The 24,188-nt window shown below is 52.2% G+C and overlaps 2 protein-coding genes across 8 annotated transcripts in view; one reads left to right on the top strand and one right to left on the bottom strand.

Annotated features, from left to right (window-relative positions):
• PTK2B (protein tyrosine kinase 2 beta) overlaps positions 1-10,604 on the top strand; it is a 37,091-nt gene extending 26,487 nt beyond the window's left edge. For 5 of the 6 annotated variants that reach the window (XM_033055216.2, XM_033055218.2, XM_033055219.2 and 2 more), the window contains 14 exons: positions 87-202; positions 860-960; positions 1,050-1,139; positions 2,160-2,364; positions 3,229-3,337; positions 3,438-3,503; positions 4,429-4,554; positions 6,278-6,424; positions 7,207-7,242; positions 7,538-7,565; positions 7,792-7,838; positions 8,352-8,495; positions 9,142-9,222; positions 9,306-10,604. In XM_033055216.2, the coding sequence (XP_032911107.1) occupies positions 87-202; positions 860-960; positions 1,050-1,139; positions 2,160-2,364; positions 3,229-3,337; positions 3,438-3,503; positions 4,429-4,554; positions 6,278-6,424; positions 7,207-7,242; positions 7,538-7,565; positions 7,792-7,838; positions 8,352-8,495; positions 9,142-9,222; positions 9,306-9,521 (1,512 nt within the window). In that variant the 3' untranslated portion in view covers positions 9,522-10,604. The remainder of the gene's footprint in view (positions 1-86; positions 203-859; positions 961-1,049; positions 1,140-2,159; positions 2,365-3,228; positions 3,338-3,437; positions 3,504-4,428; positions 4,555-6,277; positions 6,425-7,206; positions 7,243-7,537; positions 7,566-7,791; positions 7,839-8,351; positions 8,496-9,141; positions 9,223-9,305) is intronic. The other variant, XM_033055217.2, reaches the window with a different exon arrangement.
• On the bottom strand, positions 9,554-18,585 carry CHRNA2 (cholinergic receptor nicotinic alpha 2 subunit). Of its 2 annotated transcripts, XM_033055225.2 has the most exons (6): positions 18,355-18,585; positions 17,221-17,366; positions 15,893-15,937; positions 15,672-15,781; positions 14,015-15,110; positions 9,554-13,146 (listed from the first exon to the last, which is right to left on the bottom strand). In XM_033055225.2, exons 1-6 carry the CDS (start codon positions 18,434-18,436, stop codon positions 13,021-13,023), a joined length of 1,605 nt encoding a protein of 534 aa, XP_032911116.1. In that variant the 5' UTR covers positions 18,437-18,585; the 3' UTR covers positions 9,554-13,020. The 2 variants fall into 2 exon arrangements, with proteins under 2 accessions (XP_032911116.1, XP_032911115.1); XM_033055224.1 differs by having other exon boundaries at positions 15,672-15,937.
• Positions 18,586-24,188: the final 5,603 nt, after the last annotated feature.

Here is a 24,188-nt window from a genome sequence, read left to right as displayed (position 1 = left end):
GCCCCCCCTCCATTCCCGAGCCCCTCCTAGCATTCCCACCAGCGTTCCAGGCACTGATTCCGCCGGGAATGTGCCGTTGGTTGCAGCTGGGGCAGTACCTGGAGCAGAACCGGCTGGTCCTGGCCGTGCCCACCCTGGTGCTGTACGCGCTGCAGGTCAGCAAGGCCCTGGCCTACCTGGAGGCCATCAACTGCGTCCACAGGTGAGAGAACGGGATTTGGGATGGGATGGGATGGGATGGGATGGGATGGGATGGGATCCCGTCGGGACTCTGGGAAGGTGGGAAGTGGGAGCAGGAATAGGGGCGGGAGGGATATGGGATAATTTGGAAGCTGCGTTGGACAGCTGAGGGTTCTGCTTTTCCATCTGTTTTCTATCCCGTGGATCCCATCCCATGGATCCCATGGATCCCATTGTCCCATTATCTCATGGGTCCCATTATCCCATGGATCCCATTATCCCATCCCATGATTATCCCATTACCCCGTGAATACCATTATCCCGTTATAATCCCATTATTATGCTGTTATCATCCCGTCATCCCGTCATCCCATCATCCCATCCCAATATCCCATTACCCCATTATCCCATTACCTCTTTATTCCATGATCCCACTATCCCATGATCCCATTACCCCATGATCCCATTTTCCCGTCCCATTAACTTTTCCCATGCCATTATCCCATGCCATTATCCCATCCCCTTATCCCATCCCATTATCCCATCCTACACCATGACCCCATTATCCCATCATCCCATCATCACATTGCCCCATTATCCCATTACCCCATCATCCCATGATCCCATCACCCCATCGCCCCGCCCCTCTCCCGTTATCCAAGGATTCCTGTCCCCGCAGGGACATCGCCGTCAGGAACATCCTGGTGGCCTCTCCGGAATGCGTCAAACTGGGAGACTTCGGCCTCTCCCGCTACATCGAGGATGAGGAGTACTACAAAGGTAGGATCCTGCAGGATCGGGGATCCTGTGGATTTCTCCGGAAGGTGGGAAAGGGGGCAGAGATCCACAGCATTCCTGGATCATTCCAGCTTCCATCACCCGCCTTCCCATCAAGTGGATGTCACCGGAATCCATCAACTTCCGGCGCTTCACCACGGCCAGCGATGTCTGGATGTTCGGTGAGCGCTGGGAGCAGGATGGAGCAGGATCCTCTGGATTGATCCAGTTCCTGTGGGGAATGGAGTGGGATCCTCTGGATTGATCCAGTTCCTGTGGGGAATAGAGCAAAATCCTTTGGATTGATCCTATTCCCGTGGGGAATGGATCGGGATCCCAGGATTGATCCAATTACCATGGAGAATGGAGCAGGATACAGGGATTGATCCCATTCCCGTGGGGAATGGAGTGGGATCTTCTGGATTGATCCAATTCCCGTGGGGAATGGAGTGGGATACAGGGATTGATTCAAATCCCATGGAATGGAGTGGGATCCTGGCATTGATCTACTTCCCACAGTGTAGAACGGGATTCTGGGATTGATCCGCTTCCCATGGTGTGGGGTGGCATCCTGCGATTCAGAATGGGATCTTGGGATTGATCCACTTCCTGTGGCATAGAGAGAATGGGATTCTGGGATTCAGAATGGGATCTTGAGATTGATCCAATTCCATGGAATGGAGCAGGATCCTGGGATACAGAATGGGATCCTGAGGTTGATCCACTTCCCCTGGTGTGGACTGGGATCCTGGGATTCAGAATCGGATAGTGGGATTCAGAATGGGATCCCAGGATTGATCCAATCCCTGTGGCACGGAGCAGAATCCCTGGACTGATCCATTTCCCATGGCATGCACAAGGACAAATCCCACCCTGAAATTCCAGATTATCCCAGTTTTTTCCCTGGGAGAAGCCATCCTAGGGAGGAGCTTCCATTCACCCATCATTAGAGGCTTCCTCCTCCTCCTCATCCCAGGATTTCAGGGAAGTTTTGGGATGAGTTCTCCATGTTTCCATCCCCTTCCCATCCTAAAATCCCAATCTCCATCCCCTCTGCTGTTCCCACTCAGGAATCAGGAATTCCACAAAGCACGACCAGATTCCTCCCCCAAAAAAAATCCCGGAAAGGGTTTTTCCCCTTTTTCCCCCCCACAGTTCCCGGGAATTCCCATGGTTTGAGGTTGTCCCGGTCTCTCCCACAGCCGTGTGCATGTGGGAGATCCTGAGCTATGGGAAGCAGCCGTTCTTCTGGCTGGAAAACAAGGATGTGATCGGAGTCCTGGAAAAGGGGGATCGGCTCCCCAAGCCCGACCTGTGCCCGCCCGTGCTCTACACCCTGATGACGCGCTGCTGGGATTACGATCCCGCGGAAAGGCCCAAATTCCAGGAGCTGGTCTGCAGCCTGAGGTGAGCCCGGAATTCCGGAGGATCCGTGGAATGAGGGGTGGGAATGCAGGGAGAAAATCTGGGAATGGCTTTGGATCTGGGAGTTTTTACGGAAAAATCTGGGTTTAGACCCTTTCCCAGGAAGCAAAACATTCCCATTCCAAAGGGTCTCCAAGGCTGGGAACTCTGGATAATCCACGTTGGCATGGAGAGGTGGGGATGTGGGGGAAAATCTGGGAAAAGCTTTGGATCAGGAGTTTTTATGGAAAAGTTTGGACTTGGAAGAGCATTGGAGAACCATTGGAGATCCATTCCCTGGAAAGCAAAACATTCCCATTCCAAAGGGTCTCCAAGGCTGAGAATTCTGGGTGGTCCACAGTGGGATGCATTGGTGGGAATGTAGGGAAAAATCTGGAAAAAGCTTTGGATCTGGGAGTTTTTATGGAAAAGTTTGGACTTGGAAGAGAATTAGAAATCCATTCCCAGGAAGCAAAACATTCCCATTCCGAAGGGTCTCCAAGGCTCCTCCAAGCCCAAATTCCAGGAGCTGCTCTGCAGCCTGAAGTGAGCCTGGAATTCCAGAGGATCTGTGGAATGAGGGGTAGGAATGTGGGGGGAAAATTTGGGAAAAGGTTCAGATCGGGAGTTTTTATGGAAAAGTCTGGATTTGGAGTAGCCTTGGAGGCACTTTGGAAGGGGATGGAATGGGATGGGAGGGCTTTGCTTCCTGGGAAAGGGAACTGCAGGGAATTCTGCTTCCAAATTTCATTGGGAAACGGGAATTCTGGTGTCCTCCCTCTCCCTCATGTTTTCCATCCCGACTCCCTGGGGTGCGTGAATTCCTGAGATTCCCGGGATTGCCATGTTCCTGTGCCCTCCCCACAGTGACATTTACCTGATGGAGAAGGAGCTGGCCAAGGAGCAGGAGAGGAACAACCGGCACCGGCCTCCCAAAATCCTGGAGCCGCCGGCATTCCAGGAGCCACCTCCGAAGGTTGGGATGGGCCAGAGCCCTCCGTGGGATGTACCCAGGTGGGATTTCCCGCCTTGGATCTGGAGGAATTCCCGCCTTTTCTCGTTTTTCCCCCCCACAGCCCAGCAGGCCCATGTACAAGCCGCCATCCCAGAATAACCTCCTGGCTCCCAAGCTGCAATTCCAGGTGAGAATCCTGGGGAATCCCACAGGGATAGGGGCTGGGGGGATGAGGACGGGAGGGGATCTCGTGGATTTTGGGATCAGAGGTGCTCCATGTCACCATTCTGGTAGGATGTTCCAGGTTTTGTCCATCAGGGAATCCCGGAATTGTTGAGGTTGTAAAAACTCTTGGAGACTGTGGAGTCCAATCCCTCATCCGTGTCCAACCCCGAATCCTCATGGATTTGAATCCATCCAGGAATGGGGATTTCTCCATTCCTGTGTCAGGGATTTTCCAGGCAGGAATCATTCCTGATATCCCAAAAAACCCCTCCTGGCACAGCTGGAGGCCGTTCCCTCATCCCATCCCACATTCCCTGGTAAATCCCCATGGATTTGAATCCATCCAGGAATGGGGATTCCTCCACCTCTGTGCCAGGGATTTTCCAGGCTGGAATTATTCCCGATATCCCAACAGCTGGAGGCCGTTGCCTCATCGTGTCCCTCATTCCTTGGTAAATCCTCATGGATTTGAATCCATCCAGGAATGGGAATTCCTCCACCGCTGTGCCAGGGATTTTCCAGGCTGGAATTATTCCCGATATCCCAACAACTGGAGGCTGTTCCCTCATCCCATCCCTCATTCCCTGGGAGCAGATCCCGATCTTCCCAGGCAGGGAATTCCAGAGGGAATTTCTTCAGGCTGAACCCTCCCAGCTCCCGCAGCCATTCCCAATTTTTCGGGATGAGTTCTTTGGAGGCTGGAAGGAGCCAAATTTTCCAAGCTGGTTTTTAGGGCCAGACCAATCCCAATCCTGCTTCCAACCTGGCTCCCAGCGCAATTCCCGCTCTTCCCGTGCTCCCGCTCCGTCCGTGTGCCCGCACTAACCCCTTTCCATGGGCTTCTCTCGCTCCCGCTGCCGCTCCTGTGCCATTCCTGGAATTCCCAGGTTCCGGAGGGGCTCTGTGCCAGCTCTCCCACCCTCGCCAGCCCCACTGAATACCAGATCCCGGCGCATTCCCGGCGCACTCCGCCTCCCAGCCGCCACAACGTCTTCAAGCGCCACAGCATGAGGGTAAGCCCAGAATTCCCAATGGGATTCACCATCCGGAGAGATCTTCCCAAAAATTTCCTCCAAAATCGCCTCATTGGGATCTGCTTCCTGCTGCTTCCTGCTGCTGCTTCTTCCCGCTGCTTCCAGCTCCATGTTGGATCCAACCCCATTCCCGTGGAAAGATCAATATTTGGGATGTCTCCATGCATGTTTTCTCCCCCTCTCCCCTGTATCCCGGATTTTGTGGGATGAGCTTTCCCAAAAAAAATGCACGCGGAACGCGCAACTGCCGCTCCTCAGGAATTACGCGTTGGGGATCCCGCCTGGAATTCCGGAGTTGGGGATTTTTTCCCAGCTGTGGTGCAATGCCATGGGTGTAATCCCAACGTTTCTGCTGGGATCTGGGATGCATCGAGCCAGGAATGCCGGGAATGTCGCGGTGCTGGGATGTGGTGCTGGGAGACATGGCTGCCTCTCCTCGCTGGAAATTGGATTTTCCCTATTTTTCCCTATTTTCCCCCTTTTTCCTTATTGTCCCCTACCTTCTTTCCCACAATTTTCTCCTCTTTTCCCACATTTTCTCCCGTTTTCCCCTTCTTTTCCCCATTTTTTTCTCCCTTTTCCCCCTCCCTTTTCCCCTTTTCATCTCCTATTCCCACTTTTCCTCTCTTCCCCTTTCTCCCCTTTCTCTCCTTTATCCCAAATTTCCCCCTTTTCCTCCTTTTATCACCTTCCCCCCTTTTTTCTTCTCTATCCCATTTTTTTCCTTTTTCCTTCTTTATCCCCCTTTTTCCCCTTTTCCCCTCTTTTCCCCTCTTTCTCTTCCCCCTTTTCCCTATTTCCCCCCTTTTCCCCTTTTTCTCCTTTTCCCCTTTCCCTCCCTTTATCTCCTTTTGTTCTTTTCCACCTTTTTCCCTTTTTCCCTTTTCTTGCCTTTATCTCAATTTTTCCCCATTTTCTCCACTTTTTCCTCCTTTTTTCCCCTTTTTCCCACCATTCTCCCTTTTTCCCTTTCCTCCCTTTTCCCCTTTATCCCAGCTTTTCCCCCTTTGCCCTCTTTTATCTCCTTTTCCCCTTTTCCTCCTTTTTCCCCTTTTCCTCCTTTTCCCCTCCTTTTATTTCCTTTCCCCTTTTTTCCTCTTTTCCCTCCTTTCCCCCACTTTTTCCTCCTTCCTTCCCACCATTCTCCCTTTTTCCCTTTTCCCTCCTTTTCTCCACTTCATCCCAAATTTTCCCCTTTTAATTCCTTTTCCCCTTTTTTATCCTCTACCTCTTCCCCCCACTTTTCCCCAGCGTTCTCTCTTTTCCCTTCTCTTTTCTCCCTTTTATTCCCATTTCCCCCGTTTCTCCCTTTCCCTCTTTTTCCCCTTTTCCCTCCCCTTCCCCCCTTTCCCCCCTTTTCCCTCTTTGTTCCCTTTGTCCCCTTTTTTCTCTTTTTCCCCCTTTTTACTCCTTTTCATCCCTTTTCCCCATTTCCCCTTTTCTCCTTTTTTATCCCTTTCCCCCCCTTTTCCCTCTTTTCCACATTTCCCCCCTTTTCCCGATTTTCCTTTTTTTCCCCCCCTTTCCCCTCCTTTTCCCCCCTTTCCCCTTTCATCCCAAATTTCCCATTCCCCCCTTGCCCCCATCATCTCCCACCCCTCCACCTCTCCCACACCCTTCCCACCCACACCGGGCGCACCTCTCCTCCAGCCCTTTGGGAATCCCATCTCCTGAGGGCATTCCCTGTTTCCCGGGGGTGCAGGAGGAGGATTTCCAGCGGCCCCGGAGCCGGGAGGAGGCGCAGCAGCTGCTGGAGCTGGAGCGGCTCCGCGTGGAGCAGGCCATGGAGCGCCAGCAGAAGGAGATGCTGGAGGACGATCGCTGGCTGCGCCAGGAGGTGCAGAGCCTGGTGAGCCATCCCAGGAACCCCAAATCCTTGGGAATCCGCCCGGGAATGCATCAAGGGTGGATCCGTGGAGAGGAAATCCCAGCCCGGTCCAACCCCAGGTCTCAGGGGGAGCCAGATTTTCCTGGATGCTGCCAGGGGTTCTGTGGGAATTGCTGCCCAAATCCCATTCCCCCCTTTCCCAGGGAATTCTCTCCATTCCCAGCTCTCCCAGCCTGGGGTTGGATCCATCCCCATCCTGACTGCTCTCCTGGAAGGAATTTCGGGAATTCCCAGGGAATTCAGGACTCCAGGAAGGGTCTCCCTTCCCTTTTCCATCCCCCAATTCCATAAAAATCCCTCGGGATGGATCCTGAGTGTCCTGGATCCCAGAATCCTGGAATGGTTTGGGATGGGATCCTTTTCCCATCCTTTTTGTTTTCCCCATCTCCATCAAATCCTCACCAAGCTTCTCCATGATCCAAAAAAATATTTGGAATTTGGGGCAGTTTTAAAGCATTTTTAGCAGCTTTTTTTCCTTTTTTTTTTTTTTTCTTTTACATTTTGGAATTGGGATGTTGACAAAGCAAATTTGGGGTTCCTGGGCAGAATTCCCCATCCCATCCCACATTCCTGGATCCTGTGCTGCTCCATTGCTGGAAAATGTTCCTCAGGTCTCCCACAAATTAGGAAAATCCATTTTAGAAAAATCCAGTTTTTCTTCTTTTCCCCTCCCTTTCCCCCCATTTTCCTCCTATTTTCCCCCTTTTTCCATGCCTCACTCGACCTTTTCTTCCCTTTTCCAGGATCCCAAGGTTTTCCTGAACAACAACTTCCCTCCGGTGAGTGATTCCAGAGATCCCTGGAAAATGTGGGCTGGTTTTGGGGTCCAACCCCTTTTTTTTGGGAATATCCAGATCTCCTCATCCCGTTTCCCAAAAATGGCTGAGAAATATTTATTTCTTAATTTATTTATTTATTTATTTGGGAAAAATTATCTGGGAAAATAGGATTTTGGATCCCAGGATCCTTCCCAACATTCCAGGAGGGAATAGGCGACACCTCCTCACTCTTCCCTCCCTTCATTCCCAGATTTGTGGCCTCTAATTCCCGATTTTTCTTTCCCCTTCTCCACAGCAGCTCCCGGAGAAGGAGACGGATTACAGTGAGTCCCTGGAATTCCTGGAATTCCCACTTGGAACCTCGGGAATGTTTCCCTGGGATTTCATACCAGGAGTGAAATCCCACACTCCTGAGTTGCTTATCCTGGGAGGGAAGCTGGGATGGTTGGGGAGGCTGGGGAGGGAGCGTGGTGCAAATCCCGAGATTCTGTGGCATTCCCGCATTTCCCTGGGATGATTTTTCCGTCCTTTCCCTCGCTCCTGGTGCAGCGCAATTCACGGGGCCGCCCCAGAAGCCTCCGAGACTCGCGGCTCAGGTAAGGCCTGGGATGGCTCCTGATCCTCCTTTCCCACCTCTGGAATCCACGGGATGGGAATTTTCCTGCCAGGAATTCCTTCCCAAATCCCATTTCCCCCTTTCCTAGGGAATTCCCTCCATTCCCAACTCTCTCAGCCTGGGATTGGATTCATCCCCATCCCAACTCCTTTCTGGGAAGGAATTTTGGGATCCAGGGGCTTCACTGGGAATTTGGGACTCCAGGAAGGGTGTCCCTTCCCTTTTCTACCCCGAATTCCATAAAAATCTCTTGGGATGGATCCTGAGTGTCCTGGATCCCAGAGTCCTGGAATGGTTTGGGATGGGATCCATGGGCCTTCAACCCTATCCCATTCCATGGGCAGGGAATCCCCCTCTCCCAAGCTGCTCCAACCTTTCCTGGGGCACTTCCATGGCTGGGATCACCCCAACCTCTGCGGACAGACATCAATCTTTCCCTGTTTTTTTTCCCGGGATCCATCTGGTCCCTCCCTATCCCAAAATTCCCTGGCAGCCCATCCAGCCGGCCCCCACGGCCAACCTGGACCGCACGGATGATCCAGTGTACGGGAATGTCATGGATCTGGTGCGGGCTGTGCTGCAGCTGAAGAACGAGATCAGCCAGGTGCCTCCCGACGAATACATCCTGGTGGTCAAGGTAGGCGAGGGATCAGCCCCGGAATTCCACGGAATTCCGTGGAAGATGGGAGAGGGAGGTGGGAATTGCTCTCCTGAGCGCCTGGTGTCTTTCTTGGGAGAGCAATTCCCACATTTCTGGGTGATCTGATGGGTCATTGGATCAATGGTGGGAGCAATCCCAGCATTCCCTGCTCTTCCCTTTGAGCAATCCCAGCATTCCCTGCTCCTCCACTGGGTCCTTGGAGCAATCCCAGCATTCCCTGCTCCTCCACTGGATCCTTGGATTAACAGCTGGAGATTCTTCCACCACTTGCCTCTTCCTAATGGAATCCTTCCCTCAGCCACCAAACTATTCCCACTGGGAGTTCAACCAGATCCATCTCTAGATCCATCCCCAAATTCCTCCCCAGATCCCTCCCTGAATCCATCACCGGATCCATCCCCGAATCCATCCTTGGATCCATCCCTGAATTCCTCCCTGAATCCAATCCCCGATCCGTCCCCAGATCCATCCCTAGATCACTCCTTGGATCCATCCCCGAATCCATCCCCGAATCCATCCCCAGATTCATCCCTGGATCCATCCCCAAATTCCTCCTTGGATCCATCCTTGGATCCATCCCAGGATCCATCCCTGGATCCATCCCAACCCTTCCTTCCCACAGAACATCGGCCTTTCCCTACGGAAGCTCATCGGGAGCGTCGACGAGATCCTCCCCAACCTTCCGTCCTCTTCCCGCACCGAGGTAAGACCGGGAATGTCGGGAATGCGGTGGGCCGACATTCCCGCCAAGAATCCCTCTCTGAATTCCCAAAAAACCCCTCCTAGATTGAGGGCACCCAGAAGCTGCTCAACAAAGACTTGGCCAACCTCATCGGCAAGATGCGCCTGGCGCAGCAGAACTCCGGCACTTCCCTGAGCTCGGAATTCCAGCGGCAGATGCTGACGGCTTCCCACGCTCTGGCCGTGGATGCCAAGAACCTCCTGGACGCCGTGGACCAGGCCAAGCTCCAGGCCAACCTGGCCAAGCCGTGCTCGGAATGAGGGAAGGGATTCCGGAAGCGATCCGGGAGGAGCCGGCTTCTCGTGGTTTTATTTTTTCCCCCCCTTCCCGCTCTCCCCTCTTCCCGCTCCTCGTGTCTCTGCGCTGCTCTTCGGAAGATGGGAAGAATCCGATGGGGATTTCCCTGGAAAAGGAGGGTTGGGGTGGGATGGTGGAAGATCCCTCCGGCTCGGTGGCTTCCCGGCTGGGAATGCTGGCGCATCCATGGATCCGTGGAGCACGGATGGCCGCGGGCGGCACAGCAGGACAAGGACCTGGAGCGTGCCGGGAGCCGAGGGCATGGATTTATTTTTTGGGGAGGTGAGGGGAGCTGGAATTCCCGTGGGAATGGTGTCCAGAGGGAACCGTCAGCATTTTTTTTTTTTCTTGCACATTGTACAGAAGAGTTTATTTAACGATGGCGAGCGGGAGCTGCTTCCGGAGCCTACGGAATACGGGAAGGGATGGATCCCCCCACAGATCGCGGCCTTGTGGTGGGGGACACAAACCTGGAGAATTTCTTCCAGCTGTGGTTTTTTTCCCAAGTTTTGTGTAAATGCCGCCAGCAAAAATCGTGGCTCCATCGGGTTTGTGCTTCCGGTTGGGAACCAGGCGGTTTCGGGCTTTTCCCCTGCGTTTTTCCCGCAGTTTTCCCAGTTTATTCCAGCTGAGATAAACCGTGCGCCAAATCCTGCTGTGGAATTTCCTTCCTGTCATTCCCCCCCGTTGGCAAATTCCCTGGAATTTCCTTGGGAAAAGGAATGGTTGGGATGGTCGGAGATTTCTCTGGATGGTGGGAATGGAGTCCTTGCCCATGGAATGGGATGAACATTCCCGCCCCAAGTGGGGCTTCCCCAAAAATGGATGGAAGGGTCAAGGTCCAGGCATTTGGGGTCACCCCAGAGCTTGGGGTGGTGGACCCTCATTCCAGGGATTTGGAGGGGCTGGAGCATGTCCAGGGAAGGGAAGGGGCTGGAGCAGCTGGGAAAACTCAGCCTGGCAAAAAAAAAAGGAGGATCCTGCAGGAACTTCTCCCTCTGGAATTCCCTTCCAGGAGGGTGGGATCGGGATCTGCTCCCAGGGAATGAGGGATGGGATGGGATGGGATGGGATGGGATGGGATGGGATGGGATGGGATGGGATGGGATGGGATGGGATGGGATGGGATGGGATGGGATGGCCTCCAGATGTGATGCACAGAGGAGATTTGTGGGATATCAGGAATAATTCCAGCCTGGAAAGGACTTTCCAGCCCAGGGCATGGAATCCATCATTCCTGGATGGATTCAAATCCACGGGGATTTGGTGGGGTACGGATGAGTGGTGGCCTTAGACTGGCTGGACTCCATGTCCAAGAGCTTTCCCAACCTCACCAATTCCGTAATTCCCAGATTTTACCAGTGCCTGGTAAAACCCATCCTCCCAAGCAAACCAGCAGTGACCTTCCCAGGAGATCCCTCCCCTGGATATCTGGGAGCTCCTGGATCCAGGATTGGACACTCCCCCCACGTGTCCCCACGCCTGATCCGTCTGCCAGCTCCGCAGGCTCTGGAAGTGTCAGGGACACCCTCGGGATGTGCCTGTCCTCCTGCAGTCCTGTTAGTTCCGGCTGGTTTCACTCCAGAAAGCACAAAACGTTCCCTGAAATCTTCCTGGTCATGCTCCAGGGGGGAAAACAGACCAGGAAAAAATCCCAGAGTTTCTCCAAGTGTTGGAAAAAAGGGAACAGGTGCTCTGAGGTGCCTGGAGGATTTATGGAAGTTGGGAATGGAAAGCTAGATTGCAGCAGGAGTCAGAGCCAGGAGGTTTGGGATCTGAGGTGGAATGGGCAGGATTGGCATGGACCCAGGGGTGCAGATTCCCGCTGTTCCAGCCCTGAGGATCCCGGGATCCATGGGCGCTCTCCAGGTGGGTTTTCCAGTCGGAATCAGCCCCATTTCCAGGTGGGATCTTCCCGGTGTGGGATGGGGTGAGAAGCTGCTTTTTCTGGGGGGTTGGAGAAGGGAAACACCTGGGAGGAGCAGGGACCTCCTAGGACGGTGGGATCATGGGATGATGGGATCATTTCCCAAAATTGTCCCTTCTGCACGCACAATCCAAAGTGTTATCCCTGTCCCACAACTTCTGGGAGTGTGGGATCATGGGATTGTGGGATTGTGTCCGTATCCCTTCTCCATGGACTCTCCAGAGCCTTATTTCTGTCCCACGACCTCCTGGAATCCTGGGATCATGGGATCCTGTCTGTGTCCCTTCTGCACAAACAATCCAAGGTGTTATTCCTGTCCCACAGCTTCTGGGATTATGGGATCATGGGATTGTGTCCATATCCCTTCTGCACGGACAAGCATTATCCCTGTCCTGCAACCTTCTGGAAATGTGGGATGGTGGGATTATGGGATCATGTCTGTATCCTTTCTGCATGGATGGTCCAAAGTGTTATTCCTGTCCCACGGCCTCTTAGGATTTTGGGATCACAGGATTATGGGATCATGTCCATGTCTCTTCTGCACTGGGACAAAGTGTTATTCCTGTCCCGTGGCCTCTTGGGATTTTGGAATCATGGGATCATGGGATTGTATCTGTATACCTTCTGCACGGACCATCAACAGCATTATCCCTGTCCCACAGTTTCCTGGGATTATAGGATTATGGGATCATGTCCATGTCCCTTCTGCACTGGGACAGAGTGTTATTCCTGTCCTATGACCTCTTGGGATTTTGAGATCATGGGATCATTCCACATCCCTTCTGCACAGACCATCCACAGCATTGTCCCCTGTCCCACAACTTCCTGGGATTATGGGATCATGTCCGTGTCCATTCTTCATGGACCATCCAAAGCTTTACCACTGTCCCACATATTCCTGGGATCATGGGATCATGTCCGGATCCCTTCTGCACAGACAATCCAAAGTGTTATTGCTATCCCATAGCCTCCTGGGATTGTGGGATCATGGGATCATGTCCCATCTACACAACCCATCCACAGGGTTATTCCTGTCACACAACCTCCTGGGATGGTGGAATTGTGGGATCCTGCCCATATCCCTTCTGCATGGACAATCCAAAGCCTTATTGCTGTCCCATGGCCTCCTGGGACTGTGGGATCATGGGATTATGGGGTCGTGTCCATGTCCCTTCTGCACAGACCATCCACAGCATTATCCCTGTCCCAAAATCCCGTGGGATCATGGGTTTACAGACTTATGGGATCACAGGATTATGGGGTCATGTCCGTATCCTTTCTGCACAGACATCAACAGCATTATCCCTGTCCCACAATCTCCTGGGATCATGGGATTATGGAATTATGGGATCACAGGATCACATCCATATCCCACATCGTCCATGGACACATCCAGCTGCTCCCCACTACCCCCAGCCCCCCTCTCACCGCATCCCTTTCTCCACCCTCCATTCCCATCGCAGCTTTTCCACAGCTCCACGTCCCCCAATGGTCACCGCCATCCCCAGCTGGATCCCGGCATTCCCAGCCCGATCCTAGATCATGCCGGCCAGGTAGGGTGGCAGGAAGAGCCCCACGGTGCCCAGCAGGCAGACGATGATGAACATCCACAGGAAGATCCGGTCGATCACCATGGCCACGTATTTCCAGTCTTCCTTCACCTGCCGGTGGAAAAAGGTTTGGGAATCCCTTTCCCGGGAAATCTCCTGGGATTAGGACACCACCTGGTTCTTCCTGGGAATCTGATGGTTGCCTCAGGAACCACAACACTTGGAAAACTTTGGAGTTTTCTGAGAAATCCTTGGGTGGGGATGGAGGTCTCCAGGGTGGAGTTGATCCCAAATTTTTTGGATGGGGGGAGATTTTCCAAACTTTGAGAAAAGCAGGATTGCGGCCTCTGAGATGCCAAGGGTGGGAGAGGGATCTCCAAGATTCCCAAAGGAGCCCTCGAGTGACCCTGCAGACTGGGAATCTGCCTGGAGGTGGGAGATAGATCGTGGATCTTCTCCATGGGTTTGGGTCCTCAGGAATTAAACCTGGATCCCAGAACTGCCCTTCCCAATTTTGGCATCTCAGGAACCAAACCGGGATCCCAGAACTGACCATTCTGAGTTTTGGGATCTCAGAAATCAAAGCTGGATCCCAGAACTGATAATTCGTAGTTTTGGGATCTCAGAAATCAAATCTGGATCCCAGAACTGACCATTCCCAGTTTTGGGGTCTTGGGAATCAAATCTAGATCCCAGAACTGCCCTTCCCATTTTTGGGATCTCAGGAAGCAAACCTGGATCCTGGAATTGCCCTTCCCATGTGCATGGATCCCAGAACTGACCATTCCCATTTCTGGATCTTCAGGAACCAACCCTGGATCCCAGAACTGCCCTTCCCAATTTTGGGATCCCCAGCCCCATTGGTGGATCCCAGAATTTCCCTTCCCAATTTTGAGATCTCCAGCCCCATTGGTGGATCCCAGAACTGCCCTTCCCAATTTTGGGATCTCCAGCCCCATTGGTGGATCCCAGAACTCACGGAGAAGTCGGCGTCCTCGGCCCGCAGGTGATCCGCAATGTACTGCACCCCCTCCAGGGCCTTCAGCATCCTGGGAGACAGCGCCAAGCCCTGCTCCGAGCCTTCCTCCTCCTCATCCTCCTTCTCCTCCTCCTCCTCCTCTTCCTCCTCATCCTTCCCCTTGGATGATCCATGCGATGCTGAGCCCCCGGATGCCTTCCTGTAGTGGAACTGGCTCTCCTGGGATTCCATGGGATGGCCAGGATAGGTCTTCCCCTCTTCTTCCTCTTCCTCCTCCTCCTCCTCCTCCCACTTGTCATCCACGTCGGTCTCCAGCCAGCACCGGGACGTGCTGAGCCGCGCCCCAGGGTGGTCGTACTGTCCCCCCGTCCCCTCGGGCGGCACCGGCAGCGCCGGCGGCCTCCTCATGAACAACCAGCGCGGCACCAAATCCAGGAAGAAGCTCCGGACCCAGCGTGGCATGGTGTGCGTGCTGGGCGAGCGGTGGTGCACGTTGAGCACGAAGACGGTGATGATGATGGAGAGCGTGACGAAGATCATGGTGAAGAGCAGGTACTCGCCGATCAGCGGGATGACCAGCGAGGTGGACGGGATGATCTCGGTGATGAGCAGCAGGAAGACGGTGAGCGACAGCAGCACGGAGATGCAGAGCGTGATCTTCTCGCCGCAGTCCGAGGGCAGGTAGAACACCAGGACGGTGAGGCAGGAGATGAGCAGGCACGGGATGATGAGGTTGATGGTGTAGAAGAGCGGCAGGCGCCGGATGACGAAGTAGAAGGTGATGTCCGGGTAGATCTCCGTGCAGCAGTCGTACTTCTTGGAGGTGTAGGTGCTGATGGCGTTGATGATGGCCCACTCGCCACTCTCCCAGTAGTCCTTGAGGTCCACGTGGTGGTCCATGTTCTCCAGGTCGATCTTGGCCTTGTCGTAGGTCCAGGAGCCGAACTTCATCTTGCAGTTCTGCTGGTCGAAGGGGAAGAAGGTGACGTCGATGCTGCAGGAGCTCTTGTAGATGGCCGGCGGCACCCAGGTGACCGTGCCGTCCCAGAGCAGGTGGGCCTTGGTCATGTGGGTCACGGCGAACTCGCCGTCGGCACTGGGGAAAAACAGGGAATGGTGAAAAGTGGGAATGGGATGGGATAACAGGATACTGGGATGATGGGATAATGGGATTATGAGGGTAATGGGATCCATGGGATAACGGGATGGGATGATGGGATGGATATGCCGTCCCAGAACAGGTGGGCTTTGGTCATGTGGGTCACCGCGAACTCGCCGTCAGCACTGGGGAAAAACGGGGAAAGGTGAAAACTGGGAATGGGATGGGATAATGGGATGATGGGATAATGGGATGGGATCCATGGACTAATGGGATGCAGATCCCATCCCAGACAGGTGGGTCTTGGTCTTGTGGGTCAACGCGAAATCACCATCGACACTGGGGAAAAACGGGCTATGGTGAAAACTGGGAATGGGATGGGATAATGGAATGATGAGGGTAATGGGATCCATGGGATAATGGGGTGGGATGGGATGGGATCACGTGAACTGCAGCAATGGGAAGGGAATTTGGGAAGGGATTTAGGGAAGGGATGGGATTTCGGGAAGGGATTTAGGCAATTCCCAGCCGTGCCAGGAATTCTCCATCGTGGCTCACTTGTTGTAGAGGACGATATCCGGGATCCAGATCATCTCGGAGGGCACGCGGATGGACGTGACATTGTCGTACTCGGCCGGGTCCCAGCGCAGTTTGTAGTCGCTCCACTCCTGCCGGGACACGCGGAGCAGATCCATGGAGACACCCCCAAATCCCGTTCCCAAATCCCGTTCCCAAATCCCATTCCCAAATCCCATTCCCAGGTCGGGAGCAGCTCCTACCTGCTTCAGCCAGACGTTGGTGGTCATCATCTGGTTCTTCTCATCCTGGGATGGTGGGAAAGAAGGGTGAGCGGGAGATCCCGAGGGATTGTCCCGAAATTCCGGGATCTGAGTTTTCCTGGGATTTCTGGTCAGCAGAGGGCAGCAGGGAATTGCTTTTGGCAGGGGAGGGATCGGGCGGAGGGAGGGAGGGATGGTCAGGGAGCGGGAAAGGGGGAGAGGGATGTGGGATAGGGGGATAAAGGGATATGGGATAGAGGGATAGAGGGATAAAGGATATGGGATAGAGGGATGTAGGGATGGGGGATAGTGGGATAGAAGGATATAGGGATATGGGATTGGGAGATAAAGGGATATGGGATTGAGGGATAAAGGGATAGGGGATAGAGGGATAGAGGGACAAAGCAATGGGGGATAGAGGGATAAAGAGATAGAGGGAAAAAGGGATATGGGATAGAGGGATATGCGATAGAGGGATAGGAGGATAAATGGATGGGACGGGAGATATAGGGATAAATGGATAAGGGATACGGGATAGAGGGACATAGGGATAAATGGATAAGGAATATGGGATAGAGGGATACAGGGATGGGGACAGGGAATAGAGGGATAAAAGGATAAAGGGATAGAGGATAGGGGAATAGATGGATGTGGGATAGTGGGATAAAGGGATAGGGAATGTGGGGGTGTGGGATAGAGGGATGGAGGGATGGGAGACAGGGGAATAAAGGGATAGAGGGATAAAGAGATATGGGATAGAGGGATGGTGGGATAGAGGGATAGGCGATAGAGAGAGATGGAAAGGGATATGGGATAGGGGATATAGGGATAGAGGGATAAAGGGATATGGGATGGCAGATATAGGGATAAATGGATATGGGATATGGGACAGAGGGATATAGGGATGGGGCATAGATGGATAAAGGGATCAATGGATAGGGGAACAGGGGGATATAGGGATGGGGATGTGGGAATAGAGTGATAAAGGCATGGAGGGATTGGGATAGGGATGGAGGGGTGGGAGATAAGGGGAGAGAGGGATAAAGGGACAGCAGGATGGATCCATGGATCGGAAAGGAGGAGGGAAGGAAAAAAGGAAAAAAGGCAGGGATGGGTGGGATCTTAGGAAGGAACTCCTGGCTGGGCTGGAATTCCCAGAGAGTCCCGGTGGATTTGGATCACCCTGGTTTAGCGGGAAGTGCTGGGATTGGATGGGGATGATCCTTAAGTTCCCTCCCAAACCACCCCAGACTCCTCCAACCCAACCCCCGCCCCATCCCAACATCCCAGTGGGAGCAGCCAGACGCAGAATTTTGGGAATCACGCACCACGTCGATGAGCTGGGCGATGGAGAGCCCGAAGCGGACGATGACCACGTCGGAAGTGTTGGGAACGGGCCGGGACCAGCGGTTGTATCCCGAAAAAAGGCGCTTGAAGAGCCGATCCTCCGCGTGGCTCCGGCGCTGGCCCATGGCTGTGCCAGGAATTTGGGAATTCAGGAATTCGGGAATTCACCCCCTCCTAGATCCATCTCTCAGTTTCCATCCCCCATCTGCCATTGCTGGCACCACCGGGTTGGCTGGGAGAGGGATGGGTGAGGATTTTTTTTTTTTTTTTTCCAGAGGGTATTCCCAAGGTTTTGGGATAAAGGAATGGAAAAGTGATACAGGGATGGAAAAGGGATAGAGGGAGGGATACAGGGTTGAAAAAGGGAGGGAAAAGGGATGGGAAAGAGATAAAGGGATGGAAAAGGGATGGTGGGAGGGCTGGAAAAGGGATGGAAAATGGAGGGAAAAGCATTGGAAAAGGGGATGGAAAAGGGATAAAGAGTGGAAAAGGGATGGAAAAGGGATATGGAGAGGGATGGAGAAGGGATACGGAGGGAGGGATAAAGGGATGGAAAATGGGTGGGAAAGGGGTGGCGGGATGGAGGGGTGGAAAAGGGAGGGAAAAGGGATGGAAAATTTATGGAAAAGGGATGCAGGGAGCCAGGGCTCTGCTCAGCCCAACACTCGTGGTCCAGGGCAGCTTTTCCCGGGAATCAGGAATGAGGAATTCGGGGAATGAGGCTCCACAACCCATCCCAAACCCCTTCCAAGCTTTTCCCACCATTGGAAAGACCCCAGGGCTGGATTTGTCTGAATTCTCCCCAAAAATTTCAAGTTTATCTCAATTAAAATCAGCCATGGGCACGTTGGGTGCCCAGCTCATGGAATGCAGATGGAAAACAGAATTCAAATCCTGGTTTTTTGGGGAAATTCCCTCAGGAATGACCCCGAGGAGATCCCCAAAGTTCCCGAATTTTTGGGGCAAGTAAACAAAGCCTGGCTGGTGGGAAACTGGGAATTCACAGCTCCCCTCCCTCTTCCCGAATTTTTCTCCCCCGCAGGATTCCAGCAGGAATGCAGAGGGCTCGGAGCTGGGATTGGAGGAACTCCCGGGAAAACCGGAGCCATCCTTACCCGCCTGGAAGCAGCAGAGGAGGAGGAATGGGAAAATCCATCGGGAAAAGCATCCCGCGCTCCCTGAGCCGCTGCTCCCCATGGATCCTGTCCTCGGAAAATTCCCCTGGAAACGGCAGGAGGGAGGCTCAGCAGGAACCGGGGAATTCTGGTGGTGTCTCCATGGATTTGGGTCAGGATGGAGCTGAGTCACTGACCCCGGATTTCATTCCTGGGAAAGAGCCGAAAACGTCCCTGGAATATCCCAGAGGTCATCCCAAAGATTCTCACCATCCCAGCAATTCCCAAAAATCCCGGAACAGAATGGTTTGGGTGGGAAGAGAACACCGAGATCCCAAAATTTCCATTTCCCTCTTCCTTTTCCCCACGTTTTATCTCCTGCCTGGAATTTTTAGGTATCAAAAAAACACGGAGCCTTTGCCGGATCCATCACCGATCCCGGATTTCATTCCTGGGAAAGAGTGGCAAACGTCCCTGGAATATCCCAGAGGTCATCCCAAAGATTCTCCAGATCCCAGCAATTCCCAAAAATCTTTGGGAAAAATCCAGGGATATACTGCTTTTCCAGGGATCATCCATCCATGGAGTCCCTCCCCTGGAAAAGGAGGAATCTCTTCCCAAAATCCAAAATTTCCATGGATACCTTCCCCTGGAAAAGGAGGAATCTCTTCCCAAAATCCAAAATTTCCATGGATTCCCTCCCCTGGAAAAGGAGGAATCTCTTCCCAAAATCCTTTCCCAAGGTGATTTCCCCACACCCCCCGGAGCAGCATTCCCATTCCAGGATATTCCCAGGAATCCTGGAATGGTTTGGGTGAGAGGAGAATTCCGAGATTCCCAAATTTCCATTTTCTCACTTCCCTTTCCCACATTTTATCTCCTGCCTGGAATTTTTAGGGATCAAAAAACCTTGGAGCCTTTGCCAGATCTGTCCTCATCCTCGGAGCAGTTTTCCCAGATTTTGGGATGATGAAAGGGTTGGAAAAATTTGGAAAAGTGCCATCTATGGAAGGGGAAAATCATGGGGACAGATGGATGGGTAATTCCTGGAAAAGCAGCATATCCCTGGATTTTTACGAAAGATTTTTGGGAATCGCTGGGATCTGGAGAATCTTTGGGATGACCTCTGGGATATTCCAGGGACGTTCTCTGCCCTTTCCTAGGAATGAAATTTGGGATCGGTGACGGATCCAGCAAAGGCTCCATGTTTTTTTAATCCCTAAAAACGAGATGTTGGAATATTCCGGAAAGGAACTGGGAATTCCATGGATTCCTCCGAGCTCTGGAGGATGTTGGGAAGGAAAAAGAGGAGCCTGGGACGATCCAAGGGCAACGGGGACGGAGAGGATCCTGCCGGGAATGCGCATCCAATAAAAGGTGGCAATTGGGATGGATTTTGGGGTGGGGAGGGGGAGATGAAATCAATCCCAAATTCCCGGTGGTTCCTTGTTCCTGAATCTCTCTCCATTCCCTGGGGAAAATTCCTGCCCCTCTGAGCTTTTCCAGGGTTTTCCAAAGGTTTTTCCTTGATCCCACATCCTTCTCTATTCCCTGAAAAATATTCCTCTCCCTCGGAGCTTTTCCAAGATTTTTCCTGGCTTCCACATCACTCTCCATTCCCTGCAAAAATTCCTGCCCCTCTGAGCTTTTCCAGGGTTTGTCCAAGGATTTTTCTTGATCCCTCATCCCTCTCTATCCCCTGAAAAAATTCCTCCCTCCCGGAGCTTTCCTGGGGTTTTTTTCCAAGGTTTTTCCTTGATCCCACATCCCTCTCTATTGCCTGAGAAAAATTCCTCCCCCTCTGAGTTCTTCCAAGGTTTTTCCCTGGTTTTTCCTTGGCTTCTGCATCCCTCTCCATGCCCTGAAAAAATTCCTCCCTCTCGGAGCTTTTCCCGGATTTTTCCAGGATTTTTCCAAGATTTTTCCTGGCTTCCACATCCCTCTCCATTCCCTGCAAAAATTCCTGCCCCTCTGAGTTTTTCCAAGGTTTTTCCTTGATCCTGCATCCCTCTCCATTCCCTGAAAAAATTCCTCCCTCCCGGAGCATTCCCAGGGTTTTTTCCAAGGTTTTTCCTTGATCCTGCATCCCTCTCCATTCCCTGAAAAAAATTCCTCCCTCCCGGAGCATTCCCAGGGTTTTTTCCAAGGTTTTTCCTTGATCCCTCGTCCTTTTCCATTCCCTGAAAAATTTTCTCTCCCTCCAGGAGCTTTACCAAGGTTTTTCCAAGGTTTTTCCTTGGCTTTTCCTGCCCTCTGCATCCCTTTCCATTCCCTGAAAAAAATTCCTGCCCCTCGGAGCTTTTCCAGGGCTTTTCCAAGTGCTTTTACAAGGTTTTTCCAGGAATTTTCTTTGGCTTTTCCTGCTCTCTACATCCCTCTCTATTCCCTGAAAAAAAAAAATTCCTGCCTCCCGGAGCCTTTCCAGAGTTTTTCCAGGTTTTCTTCCCGCGGCATCAGCAGCGCTGGCAGATCCCGACCCTCCTTCCCGACCTTCCCCTGCAGCTCTTCCATCCCAAGGAAGATTTTTCCAAACCATCCCTCGAGCTGGATTTGAATCCCGGAAAATGCCATTCCCGCTTTCCCGGAGTGATGGGTCCTGGAAAAGCTCCCGGCATCAATCAGGGAAGGGGCGATGGATTTAAAAATAAATGAATAAAAAATCAGGAATTTCTGTGATGAGGGATTTTCGGGAATTTTTAACCGGCAACTTCCAGCGGAGCTGGGAAAGTTTCCCTCTCCCGCTCTTTCCGAGCATTCCCAAACCACAGGAATTCCGGGAAAATCCCAGTTTTTCCTTTTCCCACCCCGCTGGAATCCAAGGAATCTCCTTACCTGCTGCCGGGAGAGATTCCTGAGCCGAACATTCCCGCTGAAAAAGCGGGATTGGGATAACGAGGCGGGATCGCGGAGCGCTCCCGGTTAAAAAAAAAAAAAAATCTGGGATCGGGAAAAGGGAGGGATCGGCTCCGGGCGGGCGGTGACGACAGGGACGGGGGAGGAGGGAAAATCCTGGAAAATCTGGGAAGGACGGGGGGAAAGGAGGGAGGGGAAGGATCGGGAAGTGCTGGGAAAGGATGGAATTGCCGGGAATTTTTGGGAAGAGGGATTGGGAATTCTGGATGAGGATGAGGAGGGAATTATGGAATGAGGGATGGGAAGGATGGAGAAGAGCTGGGAAAGGATGGAAATACCGGGAATTTTTGGGAAGAGGGGTTCAGGAATTCTGCATGAGGGGGGAATTATGGAATGAGGGAGAGGAATGATCGGGAAGAGCTGGGAAAGGATGGAATTGCAGGGAAATATTTTTGGGAATGGGATGGGGAGAGGGAAAAGAGGGTTGGGAATTTTGTGAGGATGAGGTTGAGGAGAGAATTATGGAATGAGGGAGAGGAAGGATTTGGAATGGCCAGGAATTTTTGGGAAGAGGGATTGGGAATTTTGGATGAGGATGAGGAGGGAATTATGGAATGAGAGGAATGAAGGATTGGGAAGATCTGGGAAAGGACGGAATTGCTGGGAATTTTTGGGAAATGGGATGGGGAGAGCGAAAAGAGGGTTGGGAGTTTTGGATGAGGAAAGAATCAAGGAAGGACTTGGAGCTGGGAATGAGAGGTTTGGATTCAAAGGAATATCTCAAAGCTCCAAGGTCTTGGAATTTTGGGAATGTTTTCCCCAGGGGTCTCCAGGGATTGGGAATTTCTCCTGGATAAAGTGGGATGTGAGGGATGGAGTTGTGCCCTCCATGTCGATCCCAACAAAACACGGGGAAAAATGGGAATGTTGGAGGTACATGGAAGGGATGGGAACAGAAAATTTTGGGAATGGGAGGGAATTTTCCACTAGGAGACACTGAGGGAATGGGAACAGGGAATTTTGGGGAATCAGAGAGAATTTTCCCACTGGGAGATAGCAAGGAGACAGAACAGGAATATTTTGGGAATGGGAGGGAATTTTCCCGCTTGAGACACTCAGGGATCAGAGACTGGGATTTTTTGGGAATGGATTTTCCCACTGGGAGACACCGAGGGAATGAGGACAGGGATGGGAACCAGGATTTTTTGGGAATTCGAGGGAATTTTCCCACTGGATGACATTGAAGGGCTGGGAAAAGGGAATTTTGGGAATGGGAGGAAATTTTCCCACTTGGGATACAGAGGGGATGAAAACAGGAATATTTTGGGATTGGGAAAGGATTTTCCCACTGGGAGACACCGAGGGCATGGGAACAAGGATGGGATTTTTTGGGAATGGGAGGGAACTTTCCCACTGGAGGACATCGAATTCCCATTGGGAATTTCATCCTCATCCTCCTCACAGAGGAAAATCAGGAATGCAATTCCCAGCTCCCTGAGAGAACATTCCCAAGGATTTGTTCCCTTTCCCTTGGAAAACAGAGGAAGAGGCAGATCCAGACCCCTGGAATTCCCAACATCTGTGGATATCAAATTCCATGAAATCCCGAACATTTTTTTGGGATTTGGGGCTACTGGAAAAGTCGAGATAATGGGAGGCATCCACAGAATGAAAGTATTCCCGAATTCCAGGATTTTTCAATCCTCGGTCGCATTACCTATTTTTCCAAAATCTGGGAATTCCTGGATGCTCCAGGAAATCCATTCAGAGGGAAATTCCGGAGAAAAAAGGGATCTGGGAAAGAAGGGAGAGGAATTACCCAGGGAAAACCAAATATCCAACAGGAATTTTCCAGGGATTTTTCCCAGAAAGGTGGGAAAAGCTGTGGGATCTGTCTGGATTCCATGGAATCCAGATAAATGTGGGATTTTTGGGATATTTGGGAAGGATTTTCTAGTGGATTTTTCCTCGGGATGGAAAGAGCCCAAGGATTCTTTTGGAATCCTTGGAATTTTGTCTCTTCCCACCCTGGATGCACACGGAAAAACGGGATGAGTCCCAGGCTGGGCCTGGCCTTTCCTTCCAGAAGAACTCCAGGACAATTCCAGCAGCATTCCAAAAGAACTGCACGAGAATTCCAGCAGAATTCCAGGAGAATTCCAGAAAAATTCCATAAGAACTCCAGGAGAATTCCAGAAGAACTCCAGGGGAATTCCAGGAGAACTGCAGGAGAACTCCAGGAAATTCCAGAAGAATTCCAGAATTCCAGGGGAATTCAGGGTGTGTGACATCACTGGGGGCTGTGTGATGTCAGAGCTGTGACATCATCACGGGAGTGACTATGTGTCATCATCGTGTCTCAGATACCATAGGGGGTGTGACATCATCACGTGGGTGTGACGTCACAGTGGGCGTGATGTCACATCTGCGACGATGTCACACACACACTACAACGATGATGATGACATCACGCAGGCAGTGACATCACAGACACAGTGACATCACTCCCAATGACATCACATGTGCTGTGACACCACACACGACATGACGTCACACACTGTGATGTCACACTGTGATGTCACACCCGAGCTCGTGATGATGTCACTGACATTATGATGTCACACCTGGGTGTCACCTCCACCCCCCCGCCCATTCCCAAATCCCAATCCTAATTCCCAATCCCAAATCCCATCCCATTCCACATCCCCATTCTTCCCAATTCCCATTATTCCCATCCCCAAATCCCTGCTCCCATTCCCATTATTCCCACCCCCAAATCCCAATCCCAATTGTCATCCCTATTTCCATTCCCATTTTTCCCTTTCCCATCCCCAAACCCCTCCCCAAATTCCAATCCCATTCCCATCCCTATCCCCATTCCCATTCCCCTTCCTCCACCCCATTATTCCTATCCCCATTCCCATCCCCAAATCCCATTCCCCATTCGAATCCCATCCCCATTCCCATTACCCATCCCCAAA

This window comes from Catharus ustulatus, chromosome 3, assembly GCF_009819885.2.
Source record: "Catharus ustulatus isolate bCatUst1 chromosome 3, bCatUst1.pri.v2, whole genome shotgun sequence".
In the NCBI taxonomy this organism is placed as follows: Eukaryota; Metazoa; Chordata; class Aves; order Passeriformes; family Turdidae; genus Catharus; species Catharus ustulatus.
This window is presented reverse-complemented; position numbering and strand designations above follow the sequence as displayed.

Excerpts from the sequence above, each read along its gene's own strand:
- CHRNA2 (XM_033055224.1), bottom strand. The coding sequence starts at position 18,436 with ATGGGGAGCAGCGGCTCAGGGAGCGCGGGATGCTTTTCCCGATGGATT. Across the intron at positions 15,111-15,671 it reads GATATCGTCCTCTACAACAA|TGCCGACGGCGAGTTCGCCG; the intron begins GTGAGCCACGAT and ends GTTTTTCCCCAG. Across the intron at positions 13,147-14,014 it reads CCGAGGACGCCGACTTCTCC|GTGAAGGAAGACTGGAAATA; the intron begins GTGAGTTCTGGG and ends TTCCACCGGCAG.